The sequence below is a fragment of the Mus caroli genome, unplaced genomic scaffold, assembly GCF_978045245.1.
Source record: "Mus caroli unplaced genomic scaffold, Mus_caroli_1 scaffold_1, whole genome shotgun sequence".
Taxonomy (NCBI): Eukaryota; Metazoa; Chordata; class Mammalia; order Rodentia; family Muridae; genus Mus; species Mus caroli.
The window spans coordinates 83,539,062-83,552,774 of NW_028227256.1; the positions used below are offsets into that span (position 1 = coordinate 83,539,062).

Sequence of the window (13,713 nt, forward strand, 5' to 3'; positions counted from 1 at the left end):
GCCAGGCAATATTGAGAGACCAGGTACAAAGGAGTAGAAAATATGAAGGCAACGTCTGCGGAGCATGAGTGGACAGGGCCTGCCCTCAGCACCACCTCCCCACCTGAGGCAAGACCCAAAGTTAGTGCCAGCATCTCACTGTTGTCCAGAAACTAAGTTCTAGGGGCAGAAACAGCAGCCACCCTGGGACCTGTTCCTGTCCTTGAGCCACAGTGAGGTAGCTGTTCCTAGTGGGTACAGTACTTTCTCTTCTCTCCACTGCCCAGTGGGCTTGACAGTTCCAGGGACGGTGCTCTGGGGTTACCCATCAGCCCTCTGGCATCGTGCTAGATGAGGAGCCCAGAGAAAGAAGCATCTAGCTTCTTTGTCCCTGACTAACTATAAGACTGAGCAAGGGTCCTCTCTTCCTGACAGCTGCAGCGTGGTGTCAGAGATGAGTGCTGTGACATCTAGGGTCTGTAAGAGAACAGCATTAACTGCTATGAACCAGCCTTCCTATAGGGAGCATGGTCAGGACAGAGGTTGTAAACCTACCTACAAGGCCCTTCCTTAACCTGCTCTACAATGAGACATAAGACAGTGACTCTTCCCTTCCCCTTCTCTGGGCCTGCTGGATGGCTTCCTGCGGGCTCTCTCAGAGCATGAGCCCCTGCCTCCTAGAATACCTTCGGCTTGTCTAAAAATAGTCATAAGGCCCTGGCTCCTTCCTTCTGTCACTGACTCACCAAAACTCAATGGAGCATTGCCTGCGCTTGACCTATCACCCCTTCCCTGTTTTTCTAAACCAGATTCCCCAGCCCTACCACCCTGGTGGTTTGCCTCAACTTGCCAGCCTCAGGGGCCTTTTCCTACCCTTTCCTCTGCCTCTGCAGCACTTCTCACAGGGCAGCCTGCTACAGCTCCTCCATGTCCCTCTGCCTTATTCTACCACCTCTACCCTCTCTGTTCTGGCCTCCTGAGGGCCAGTGCACATGCCTTCGTCACCTGGCCCACTCAACCCCTGTACTGCTCCCTTATTGTCTCATCCCTCATCTTATCTGGTCCTGCTCTGTCCCCCAGCCCCAACTATTCCCACATACTTATTTGAAACATCTTCCTTGCTCAGTAGCCTTCCAGCTCCTGAGTGGGGTCCAAGCCTGTACCCTCAATTCCTTGCCTTTCCACCTGGAGCTTTGTGTTTCATTTCTGGTTCCTTGACATCCCTTGAAATGAATCCTGCTTGTGAGTGTACCTCCCTGTGGATACACCTGTGGGCATCTTAGGGAAGGATTTAGGCATTCTGATTGCCCCAAGAGCACAGACTGATGCTTAGGGATATAGGACTTGGAGCAGATCACTTTCCTATTTGCACATTAAGCTCCTGCCACCCAGAAAGATAAGAGCATTGTAGGGCCATAGGAGAAGTGGTACCCAGGGTGGATTGAGGCCACAGCTAGAAAAGATGAGTAAGAAATCCAACAAAGGGACAGCTAGCTCTGAAAGCTGAGGCCTACCAGCCATTGCTAGTATAAATAACTCTGCTGCTGTGTATTAAGGAAGTAGCACTCAGTAGGTTGGTTAGGGCCTGTAGAGAAATGATCAGGAGACTTGGTGGCCCCAAATTATCAGCATGCCTGGCAGTGAGTATTAGGGAGTTAGAAACTCCTGAGAACTAAACAGAAAGGGCAATAGTGATAGAGAGACCCAACAGTCCTACCTCCTGAACTGGAGCCTGATGCCATTGCTCCCAGGAGTCCTTCACTCTGTGCAGGTTGTTGAACATCCACTCTGGGACTAGCACATAAACCACTAGGGATGGAGATGAGATACAACCTAGGACCAAGAGGCCATCACAGTCATGAAGGTCAGATGCTATGATGGGGACCAAGAGGATGCTAAGAGAGAGTTCCTCATGCTATCTTCCAAACTGAGTGATAGCCAAAGAAAGGACATGAGCGAGGAGCAGCCCTAGTACTCTGGGCTGTGAGAACAGTATATGAAAGGACAGAAGCCAAAAGGGCCTCAGGACTTCAGTAGGGCCAGAGTAGGATGGAGCAGGAAAGAAGAGTGATGCAGTCCAAACATACATAAAACATACCACATTGTTTAACCAGGTAGAGGAACTGCTGGTCTTAAACAGTGGTTCCTGCTGGAAGGGACATGACCCTGTTTTGTGTGACGTCAACAGAGTAGCAGGAGATGACTACCTGGACAACAGTGATGACAGGAAGGAGAGCAAGAGACGCTTCTGGAAATCTACTCCAGATCCTAGAACTGGACCATTTGAGCAACTCTTGCATACCCTGTTGCTCTTTAAAAAGAGAAAGAAAGAAAGAAAGAAAGAAAGAAAGAAAGAAAGAAAGGAAAGAAGGAAAGAAAGGAAAGAAAGAAAAAGGAAAGAAAAGAAAGAAAAAGGAAAGAAAAAAAGAAAGAAGAGAAGAAAGGAAGGAAGAAAAAGAGAAGAGGAGAGAAGAAGAGAAGAGGAGAGGAGAGGAAAGAAAAGGAAAGAAAAGAAAAAAAGCAATAACAGGACAGGTGCCCAGGCAAGAGGAGGTCTAGCTAGGCTAGGGTAGACACACTGTAGTCTGAGTGGTACTTATTTATGGCCAGGAACTTGATCGCTGATTTTTGCTTGGTTGGCAGGCCTGCCTTCCTCAGAGGCTTCTCACCTAACCACTGTCTGACCTGTCAGGATGCTGAGGTTATGTAGACTGAACGACCCTACATAGAGAAAGACACAATCTCAAAAAATTAGGTAAATAGCAAATAGTAACCACATTTGGACACAAGTAAATAAACATGTCCCAGTCTGGGTCCTCAGATGGTAGGTGCAGTGTCTAGCAGCATAAGTTGTGTTGAGCATGCTCGCTTCCTAAGGTAAAGAATGCCTATAATAGTAATAAATTGGCTACTCATGTACATTTGTATCTGAACCTTTCCCTTTAAGTGGTGTTAGAACAGTTCTGGGCAGAAGCTGCCTTTCTTATGATATGGAATGTGCATCTCTGGTGTGCACTTATATATAGGTTGATTATTGCTTGCCAGGACATGAAACCCTGGCTTAGCTGGTCCCTGAGATGAGAAACAGCAAACCTCCCCCTCTTTCCCCAGGCCTTGCAGGCCCAGACAGCAGGTAGGGACTGCTTCGAGAGAGGGCTGCAGAGCTTTCACCGTGATGTCCTGGCTGACAGCCTCCTGTCACAGAAGAGTCCTACCCAAGACCTCCAGAGTTGTGGGGCCCCAGTGGCTCAGGCCTCCAGATGCTCAGCAGATGCCAGGCCTGGGACTGAGGCCCCATCTCTGAGGGCTTGGCTTGCTGTTCTGGAAGGTGATCCTGGCTGTCAGCCATTCCTGAGCCCCTATTTAGAGCAGTTGTCAGGCAGTTGCTGGGATCCAGCTAGCTCCCCATCCCCAGCAGGGCTGAGTGATCTCATGCCTATGCGATGCTGTCGCCTGGGGAGGAGGTGCCCTAAGACTGAAGGCAGGTGCCCAGACCAGAAGGAGAGTCTAGGCCATGGCAACCCAGACAACCCTCAGCCACTTTCCCATTTCCATACCCTAATGTGCTCCAGCCTGGTTCATTTGCCCTGGGATAGCACAAGGTACCATTTGAGTTTGGCTGCAAACTATAGTATGAAGTTTGCCCCTTTCCCCACAAGAGAGGAAAGATCAGATTGAGAAGCTCGCTTGCCAGAGACCCCACAGCCAACCAGTTTGCACAGAACCCTCAGCCCAAAAGGCAGCTTTAGCTAACGAAACAGCAACTGGGACTCCAGGAACCCCTGGACTTTGGGCCACAATTTGTAAACTCTCGAGCTATTCTTCCCAGAAAGTTCTTAGGTTCTAAGTGGCTTTTGCCATGTCCCAGGACTGGAACAGAAGAGCCTGGTGGCCCCCTGCTGATCACTGTGAGAACTGTACAAGGGTAGACAGGTGTCAGCAAGAGGGACCTTGGCTAGCCCCAGGTGAGAGGAGAGATCTGTGCAGCCCTCTGTGGGTGATTGGCCCCACAGGGAATCTTAAGTTCAGTGGAGCTCTGGCTGCTGCTGGTTTGGCCATGTTTCAGCCTGTTAGTTCTGGATCTTCTAGATCCTGGGCCTCCTGGGAGTCTGGGAGCTTCTGGGCCAGAGCATCGCTGGGTCCTTTGTGATGTGCACATGCTTGCTCCTTCCCCTTCCATTTGCAGGGTGACAGGACTTTAAGATCATTTCCCCACACCACCCTAGGACACTAACAAGCCTTATCCGCACCCAGAAGTGGGAACTTTGTTCCGTGCATCCTCTTGGTTGGTGACAGGATTTAGGTTAATGCTTTGCTCTTGCCAAACTGTTGTGAAGAATTCTTAGGCTGATGTCTTAACTCAGAGGGAGAGAGGAAGTAAAAGACAGATGGACAGGGGGTGCAGAATGGACAGATGGACAAGGGCTGCTAATGGAAATAGGAACCACAGGCACCAAAGTACTTGAACAAGGCCAGCCTATGCAACCAAAGTCATGCCAGATTGTGATCAGAGTTAGACATTCTCTTCTTTTCTCAAAGTCTTGGGCAGCTTACGGGGCTGTGCAGATGTCCATGAAGGATAAATAGTCAGGTCATGGTCACTGGAGAAGCTGCTTGCCTAGAGTCTTCTCATGCCTGTTTCCCATAGTAGCTCCTCCTTCACCCCGTCTCTCTTCTCCCTCCATGAACTCATGTGGAACAAAGCAGAAGAGTTCCTGTGTACCAGGACTCTGGCTCATCCCAACAAAGTCTCTGACCTATAGCTTGAAGCATGGAGGAGGGTCCCTGTCCTGAGCCATTAGCCCACCCTGCTCCTGCCTGCCTAACAGCCTTATCCTCACAGTCCTGCTGTGGGGCCCTACTGCCACCTGCTGGCCTCACTTACAAACTGCAGTCCTAGTTCAGCCTTGGGATTACAAGAGACTGTGTGCTCTGGTCAACAGGATTCTGAGACTGCACAAAGAGAAAAGGTCTGGAAACAGACCTGAATTCCCATAGCAATACCTGTTGAGTAGTCAAGTTTTCCAGTGTCAGAGCATTTATTTAACAGTCTGATCAGGAACAGACAGCATCCCAGCACCCTAGAGGTTGTGACAAGGTGAAGGATTATCAGATGTGTTAGTCATTTGTGTGGTGTATGTGAAGAAAGGAAAGCACCACTGTGTCTTGGACAGTTGATATTCCTGCCTGGTATCTGGCCCAGAACACATGTTCCCTCTGCCTTTGCACCAGCCCTGTGATCAGATGTTTGCATTGTCTTACTCTGGGAAGGAAGAACAGGAGATTCACCAGGAGTTCCACAACAAGAGTGTGGTAGAACCAGTAGTCAAACTGTCTCAGAGACTTGGTGGTCAGTGATGGTGATTGTCAGGTACTGATAAGCACAAGAAGGGGTTGGGTTACTGAGATAAGGGTGTCAGCCTAAAAAGCTCTGCCTACAAACTAGTGGGTAACACAAAGGCTTTTCTTCTTGAGCTGAGTCTGGTGAGTCCATGACAGAAGTCAAGTGTGCATAGGCCCCCATGACCGGAGCTAGGCATGCCCAGGCCCCAATGACAGGATCGGGTGTGCACAGGTCCCCATGACAGGAGCCAGGTGTGTCCAGACCCCACCTGGTGGGGCCTTCATGAGCCCCTTGTAGAGAAAGCTCTGCAAATAGGCACCTAGACAGAGCAGAGGCAAGCGTCTTCACAGCAGGTCCAGTCTGGAGAAGGAACATTCTCTCCTATATGTCTGATTTTCCTTCTAAGAGCTTGTCTAGATGACAGATCTGACCAAGCAACACTACTCAGCCTCCAGTAGAAGGATTTATCCCAGGTTTCCTCAGACACTGGCAGACTCTCAGAGCTGCCTCAGTGGGAGAAGACTAAGGCTCGACATGCAGCTTGGGGTGTCTCCTCGAAGCTGAACAAGGTCTCTAATGGCTTTTGCCTTCCCAGGGAGCAAGCTTTTTCCACACAGGACATGCTGACTATAGTAGTATCAGGATGTACACACCTGAAAGGCTTCACGTTCAATCCACTTATCTCACCAAGGGAGCCCCAAGGGTCAGGGGAGAACCTGCCTGCCCAGGATTGAAATACAGGTAACCAACTTCAGGGCTGGTTGACTCTATCTCCTGCTGTGCCTGGCTTCCTACCCTTGACACACTTCCTCCATCTTCCATCAGTCCCCACCTCTTCTCACTAGGGCCTTGACATATTTTCATCTTCCTATTTAGAGCTTTATCCCCATGCACTTAGTTACTTATAGTAATTCTAATTACACTGAAGTGAAGGAAAATAGAATGATAGCTCTTCTTACAAGTGAGCCCCAGAGGAAGCCCAGCAGGTCTTCTTGCCAGAGATCATTACTGTGCATCATCTCTGGACCCGGCATGACCTGAGAGCATCCCCATTTAGTGAGAAATGAGACAGGAGACCACATACACATTCAGATCAAAAGAGAAAGACATTATTGACAGGTTGACTCTAGGAAATCTGAGCATGGAGATGAAAGAGAAAGAGCCGAAGAACCAGTTTGATCAGGTCACAGAAAGGTTCTTACACTGAGAACTAAGGTATTAGAGAACCAGCTGAGCCAAGGCCTTGGGACAGGGGCAGTAGCACCTGTCCCCAGGGTCCCCCTAGTTACTATGTATCCTCCACAGGCTTGTAGAGGAGTTCATGCTCCTGGCCAACATGGCGGTGGCCCACAAGATCTTCCGCACCTTCCCTGAGCAGGCCCTGCTGCGCCGGCATCCCCCACCACAGACGAAGATGCTCAGTGACCTGGTGGAGTTCTGTGACCAGATGGGGCTGCCCATGGATGTCAGCTCTGCAGGGGCCCTAAATGTGAGTGCTAGTGGGCAGGTAATGGGAAGACCTGCTTGGAGAGAAGAGATTAAAGCCTAGAAGTTGGGCTGGTAGTGACTTGTCTGCCTCCATGTAGCCACTCCCTGTGTAGCCAGGTCAGTCTCCCCTGCAGTGGAGAAGATGGCTTCCACTAGGGGTAGGCTCTATTATCAGGTCTGTACCAAGGGAGACTATTCAAGGTATAGCCACTTGCATGGCCTCTAGCAAGGACTGGACTGGTCCTTGCTGAGCCAGGGTAACTGGAAGCAAGGAATCTTTCTTAGAGGGAAGCACTTCACATGTTCCCTTCTCAGAGGTAAGCTTTATGAGGCTGCAGAACCAGTGTCCTTGCTCATCCCACCAAAAGGAGATCTCCCACCCATGTTCCAAGATGGAGGTGGGTGTGAAGTAGGCAAAGGATTCCTCTAATCAAGAGAGCTGGCCTATTGTAAGCATGGAAGATCTTAGGCCCATTGTATGACACAGACTATGAATCACAGCTCTTATACCCTGCAGGTCGTCAACATGGTCCATAGCCTGGGAACCCCTCTATACCTTCCCCAAAATGGGATCAAGCCTGTTCCCAAGGCCAACTATATCTCATACAGGTTTCTGGGGTTTACTTCTAGAAAAGCCTGACTAAGACATTTGGAGACGACAAGTACTCTCTGGCCCGGAAGGAGGTGCTCACCAACATGTACTCCCGGCCCATGCAGGTAAGGAGGGGCCACACCAGCCCCTGATCCCAGTAGTACCCATAACTCTGGCTGGCAAGCAGCACGTGTACATAGCCCACTACTGTCTTGCTCTGCTCTGGGATCTACTGGATAGAGAGGCACTGAGGAACACTATCTGGCAAGAAAAGCTGCAGTCACACCTGGGACAGGCAGGCACTGAGCTCCAGAAGAAATCTATCCTCTGTGCTGAAAAGCAGGCTCCATCCCTCAGGAGCTGTATGGCCTGTGGCTGCTAGAGACCCCAGGCAAGAGAAAAGTCTCCATCTCTACTGTAGCTGCAGTCTGCAGGAGAATCAGTCTGCTTCGAGCTTGGGCCCATGTTCCCAAGCAAGTGACAGCTAAGAGATAGATGGGCTGGCTCCTAGCAGGCTGTCACAGCCCTCCAGCCTACACTGCAGTCCCTGCAGGGCCTAAGCATCCTTGGGATGGGAGCCATCTCAGTAGATTGGCAGGTCAATTGGAGCTACAGGTACTAATGGGGTCGGCTGTGAGCCCCAGCACTTGCCAGGGCAGTGGCAGGCCATTTTTCAAGGGTCACTCTCAACAGATTCAATCTGTTCATGAGAGTCAGGTAGCCTCAGCCAGCCACAGCTGATTTATTTCCTGATAACTCCTGGCTCTACTAGGAATGGAGCCATCAGGGCAGTTCGGGGACTTGGCTGCCTGTTCCCCACCCTACCACCTACCCTAGACAGTGCACACAAGACCCTAGGCTGTGCCCTGTGGAGTGCTGCTACCCCCAGGATTCTGATGGCAAGGACTAAATGGCAAGTGACAGGGACAGGTCAGGTCACAGCAACAGCAGCACAACAGTGGGGAGTGAGGCCTGGTTCCCAAGAGAGCTGCTGAAACAGGACATGAGCTGTCCCAGTGGTCTCTGGCCACTACAGAGAAGCCATGATTGTTGCCCTGCCCAGAGATAGCTACACTGAACAAGGAGGAGCCTGGGCCTCTTTTCCTCCTCACGCTGCCTTTCTGAGGAACTGAGCCACCACTGAAAACAAAGATAAACATGACTTACTATGAAGACTATGCCCCCTGTCCCCAGCAACTTGCCCCAGATGTAGCTCAAGATCCAGCAGGGGGCTGTGCTCTGAGTTCTAGGGTTATGTACATGGAGTAACCAGAGAAGGGTGTCATTTGGCCAGGGATTCTGGGGCTTTCAAAGAAGTGAACATCCTTCTAGGCAACAGCTGCTGATTCCAAGGCTGTGACGGCTGAAGCCAGACCTCGTCTAGGTTGTTCCTAGGTTGCAGCGGCTCAGTGGTTCTTTTGGCTCAGGTGTCTTAGACCTGTGGATCACTGTGGACAGTTGTTCAGGAGCAAACTGATGCAGGCTGGCAAGCTAACAAACTACCCTCTTGACTGGCATATGCTAGAGTATTGTGGAACTTGTACTTGTGGCTAGTGTGACCATCAACTGGGAAGAGATCAGGGCCAGAGGAAATATGGTTGGCTCAGCCAGAAGCTGAGGAACCTTACGGGCTGCTCTCCTTTGGAGGTTGGCATCTTCTTGGGCTGGCCAGGGACATGCGGCATCCTCAGTTTCTGCTTGTGTCTCCAGAAGACAATTCACAGCCCTGGGCCAACGTGGCCATATGTTTTCCTATCTGCAATCATCTTGACCCAGGGTGACTGCTCGGATCCTAAGGAAAATTATTCCACAGCAACTCCTCTGCATCATTTCTGGTTAGGGACTCAGCAACCATAGGCCTTAAGGAGGAAGAGTCCTTGCACAGCTGCCCTGGTGGCTAGTCCCACAGTGCTAGAGGCCACCCAGCATCCTGAGGGCTTCCAGCCTCCCATGCCCAACAGAGGCATAGCTTCCTGAGCTGTTCCAAGCATTGCCCTCATGGATGGAGCCCTGGCAGCCCTAGGCATGACTAGCATGCATCTTGAGCAGGGAAGGGCTCTGGTCACTACATGCTGTCCATGGCAGCTGCTGAGAACCCCTTAAGTAGGATGACCCTGGCCCCAAGAATCTGGGGCTTTGATTAGCTGCCTAAAGCTGATAGGGGAGGTGTGTATCAACCTTGCCATGGGCCAGGCTTGGGTCTCAGCACCTAGCAGACCCAGCCAGGCTTAGTCCCACTTTCCCTCCAGATGGCACTGTACTTCTGCTCTGGGATGCTGCAGGACCAGGAGCAGTTCCGGCATTATGCTCTCAACGTTCCCCTCTACACACACTTCACCTCTCCCATCCGCCGCTTTGCTGACGTCATAGTGCACCGCCTCCTGGCTGCTGCTCTGGGTAAGGGACATGACTCTGACCTGGGAAGACCTTTGCTGGTCGAGAGTTACCCACTCTCAGAGTAAGTGACCACATTACTGTTATCATGGACATGCGGAGGGACAGAGAAGCCTAAGTCTGAACACTGTCGATCCACACCCAGATGATGGAAGCTTTAGTGAGACTTATTGCAAGCCTGGGACCATATATGGTCCCAGAGCCTTGCCTCAGCACACAACCTTCCTTATCCCCGTAATAGCAACCCTGGTTGCCTTCTCCCCCAGGCTACAGTGAACAGCCAGATGTGGAGCCTGATACCCTACAGAAGCAAGCTGACCACTGCAATGACCGTCGCATGGCTTCCAAACGTGTGCAGGAGCTCAGCATCGGCCTCTTCTTCGCAGTTCTAGTAAAGGTGAGTGTCCAGCCTGGCCCCTTCTTCTTCCCCTTTCCCTGTCCTCCGATGAATGGAGCACCAGTGCAGATCCTCCCTGGGAGGATGCCACGATGCATTGTTCCTACAGGAGAGCGGCCCCCTGGAGTCCGAGGCCATGGTGATGGGTGTCCTGAACCAAGCTTTCGACGTGCTGGTGCTGCGCTTTGGGGTGCAGAAGCGCATCTACTGCAACGTGAGTATCCCTGGTATGAGTGGGAGGCCTGCACCTACAGGCAAAACCAAACCCATTTTCCCGCCTGTGTCTAGTTCCTTGTTGGGGAAATATGCCCCTGGTCCAGAACAGCCCATGATAGTTTCACAGGTGTAAATGGTGGGATTCAACTGAGCTCCCTGCTGTCCCTGGCCATTAGCTATGCAAGACCCACAGACTGCATCCTGTAGCAGTGAGTTTCACTGGCATGTGGCAAGAAAGGGTCCAGACCCCTGACCCCAAGTAGGCCTGCCCGGGACAGGGCCTCAGGCCAAGGGTCAAGTCTGAACTCTTCCTTAAAAGCCCAGGCACTCAGAACATAACCAGGATGGCAGGGTGTGGGACCTGTGATGTTCTTACAGAAACATGCAGAAGGAGAGGCCAGAGGGTAGCCAGCACTGCTCTGGACACTGTGTCCCCAAACAGAAACAAGAGGCCCATCCTGCCTTGGCTTCTTCCCTAGATGACAGTACAAAGCTCCCTCCAGCCAGTCAGAAATAGGCAGGGCAGAGGAGGCATCTGAAACCCATAGCCTGAGGCTCCGGTGTGTCCCCCCTGCCCCCAGGCACTGGCCCTGCGATCCTACAGCTTCCAGAAGGTGGGGAAGAAGCCAGAGCTCACTCTTGTTTGGGAGCCTGATGACCTTGAAGAGGAGCCAACACAGCAGGTCAGTCCCCTGCTGTGTCCCTAAGCCTACCTCTGTCTCAAACGTGTGCCCCTGGGTCCTCATCTGCCCTCATTTCTCCCCAGCACCATAGGTTCCCCTGTGGGATTCCACCAAGCCCTGGCTTAGACTGCCAGGTTCTATATGGGAGCACCCACTATGGCAGTGGTTCTCAACCTTGCTGATGCAGCCATCCTTAACACAGTTTCTCGTGCTGCAGTGACGCCCTTCCCCCAGCCATTAAATTATTTTCATGCTACTTCATAACTTAAGTTTGCTGCTGTTATAAATCATAATGTAAATTTTTTGGAGATAGAGGCAAAGGGTCTCGAATGGCAGTTTGGGGACTGCTGCTCTATAGGAGACAGAGGCAAAGGGTCTCGAACGGCAGGTTGGGGACTGCTGCTCTATAGGAGACAGAGGCAAAGGGTCTGGAACGGCAGGCTGGGGACTGCTGCTCTATAGGAGACAGAGGCAAAGGGTCTCGAACGGCAGGCTGGGGACTGCTGCTCTATAGGAGACAGAGGCAAAGGATTTCGAACAGCAGGCTGGGGACTGCTGCTCTATAGGAGACAGAGGCAAAGGGTCTGGAACAGCAGGCTGGGGACTGCTGCTCTATAGGAGATAGGTGCTATCCCTCTCCCCTGAACAGAACTTTTCAGAAATTTTGAGAAGCTGATAAAAGCTTCTTATATCCCTCTTGTTCCAAAGGCTGGCCCGGCCCCGCTCGGCCCGGCCCAGCCTGTTCTCTTGCTCCTCTTGAATGGTCACTGAATAACAAATGTCTACATAGTGCCATTTAGCCTACTGGTTTTCCCCAGACCCAATGAGTCCCATTTACAGATAGGCGACAGAGGCTCAGGAAGTTAAGGGAGCCTCAGTGGTCAGTTGGCTTTGATTGCAGGCCCTCACCTGCCCTGTCCTCTCCTGTCCCTGGCTCTGCTACAGGTCATCACCATCTTCAGCCTGGTGGATGTGGTCCTGCAGGCAGAGGCCACAGCCCTCAAGTACAGTGCTATCCTGAAGCGACCAGGCCTGGAGAAGGCGTCTGATGAGGAGCCTGAGGACTGAATGCTAGCCCAAACCAGGCCTGTGCCTGCCCTACCCTGCTGGCTTTTAGGAATAGGACCTTTTGACACCAAAGGGGATTTTTAATTTGGTTTTTAACAACTCAGGGGTTTGTTTTTATTTTTATTTTTCCTTTTATTTTACTTTTGCAGCTCAGTTTTTAAATGAACTGGAAGGTTAGGGGTCAGGGAAGGGAATGCTGAGGCCTGGCCTGTGCTTCCCTGAGCAGAGAGGATCCCAGTCCTCCTGGGCAGGCAGCCCCGCTTCTACCAGGCGACCCACTGCCCTTCCCTGCCCAGGAAATGGGGGTTTCAGCAAATCAGTGTCATGGAATAAAATCAAGTGTGAATTGCTGTCTGTGTAGATGCCATGGGCAAGCATGGCAGCTGGGTGGCCTGTTACTGAGGGCAAGGGGCTCCCTAGAATCCACCTCACAGCTGAGTTGGGGTCATCAACTCAGGACCTTCCTGCCGGCTCCAGGGTGATTCACGAGCCATGTGTGGCAGATTGATGCTGCAGCCTCCTTCTAGCTGATTAAAAATGTAATTAGTATGCACAGTAGGGAGCTGCCAGTCACCCTGTGCGTGTGGCTGTGGCCCTCCCTCCCCACCCTTCCTCTCTGTTGCCAGCCCATGGGATGTGGGGAGGTGGGACTACCACCTCTCCTTCCTATATATCATAGGCCAAAGCTCCCAGGAGCCCTGTTCACAGCTATGCTATGAGTAGGTACCTCAATACCTGCAGTTTCAAACCTGTACCCTAAAAGGTAAAGGCAGGCCTTCCAGAGGGCAGGAGGACTTCAAAACAGATCCTACCTGACCCAGCCACCTGCTTAGCATCCCAGGTACTAGCAATTCCTACCCTTCTGAGCAGTGGGCAGCCTCTTCCCTAGGGAACTGGGCACAATGTATCCTCCTTTCACCAGACTGGAAAAGTATGAATTGGCTTCAAAAGCAACTAGAATCTAGGATGAAAACCAAAGCAACCAAGGCCCTGTTCCCCAGTGCTGTTCCCTGTGGCATCAGGATTAACAGACCCATCTGATATGGTTATGGTGATTTTCTTCAAAAAAGATTCTGTGGAGTCCCCTGGCAGGATGTTTGCAGTGAGAGACTGGCACAGCTGCAAGGATATCACAGCCCTAGGATGGGCTGTTGTCTGAGGAAAGCCACAGACACGCCCCACCTGCCCTGGGCTCCTTGTCAGCCTCACACAGCCTTCAGCTGCCTGTCCTCCCACCCCCCAGGGTCTCCCTTCTGCTCCCATTCCCAGGCCAGCATATCTGGATAGGCAGAAGAGTGATGGATGGTGGTTTAGTATCTGGGTAAAGAAGATTCTGGGGCTTTGCCAATCCTGGATCTCTAGACTAAAGGCTCATCCCACAAATCTGAGGAGCTAGCTTCTCTGCTGTGCCAAACCCGGGCTTCCATGACCTCCTTTCACTGCCTCCTACAGAATCCTTAAGGAAGCTGTGGCTCGAGTACTGGGTTCTCTCAAGACACAGAGGTGGCTGAGACACGGCCTCCCCAACCCTCATGAGGAGCAGCTGACCAGT

At 51.6% G+C, this 13,713-nt stretch overlaps 1 protein-coding gene across 3 annotated transcripts in view; it reads left to right on the forward strand.

The window, feature by feature from the left end:
* Window positions 1-12,511, forward strand: part of Dis3l2 (DIS3 like 3'-5' exoribonuclease 2) — a 357,736-nt gene extending 345,225 nt beyond the window's left edge. For all 3 annotated transcript variants that reach the window (XM_029476858.2, XM_021163217.2, XM_029476861.2), the window contains 7 exons: window positions 6,629-6,812; window positions 7,442-7,528; window positions 9,653-9,800; window positions 10,064-10,194; window positions 10,304-10,408; window positions 10,992-11,093; window positions 12,039-12,511. In XM_029476858.2, the coding sequence (XP_029332718.1) occupies window positions 6,629-6,812; window positions 7,442-7,528; window positions 9,653-9,800; window positions 10,064-10,194; window positions 10,304-10,408; window positions 10,992-11,093; window positions 12,039-12,161 (880 nt within the window). In that variant the 3' untranslated portion in view covers window positions 12,162-12,511. The remainder of the gene's footprint in view (window positions 1-6,628; window positions 6,813-7,441; window positions 7,529-9,652; window positions 9,801-10,063; window positions 10,195-10,303; window positions 10,409-10,991; window positions 11,094-12,038) is intronic.
* The last annotated feature ends 1,202 nt before the right edge of the window (window positions 12,512-13,713 follow it).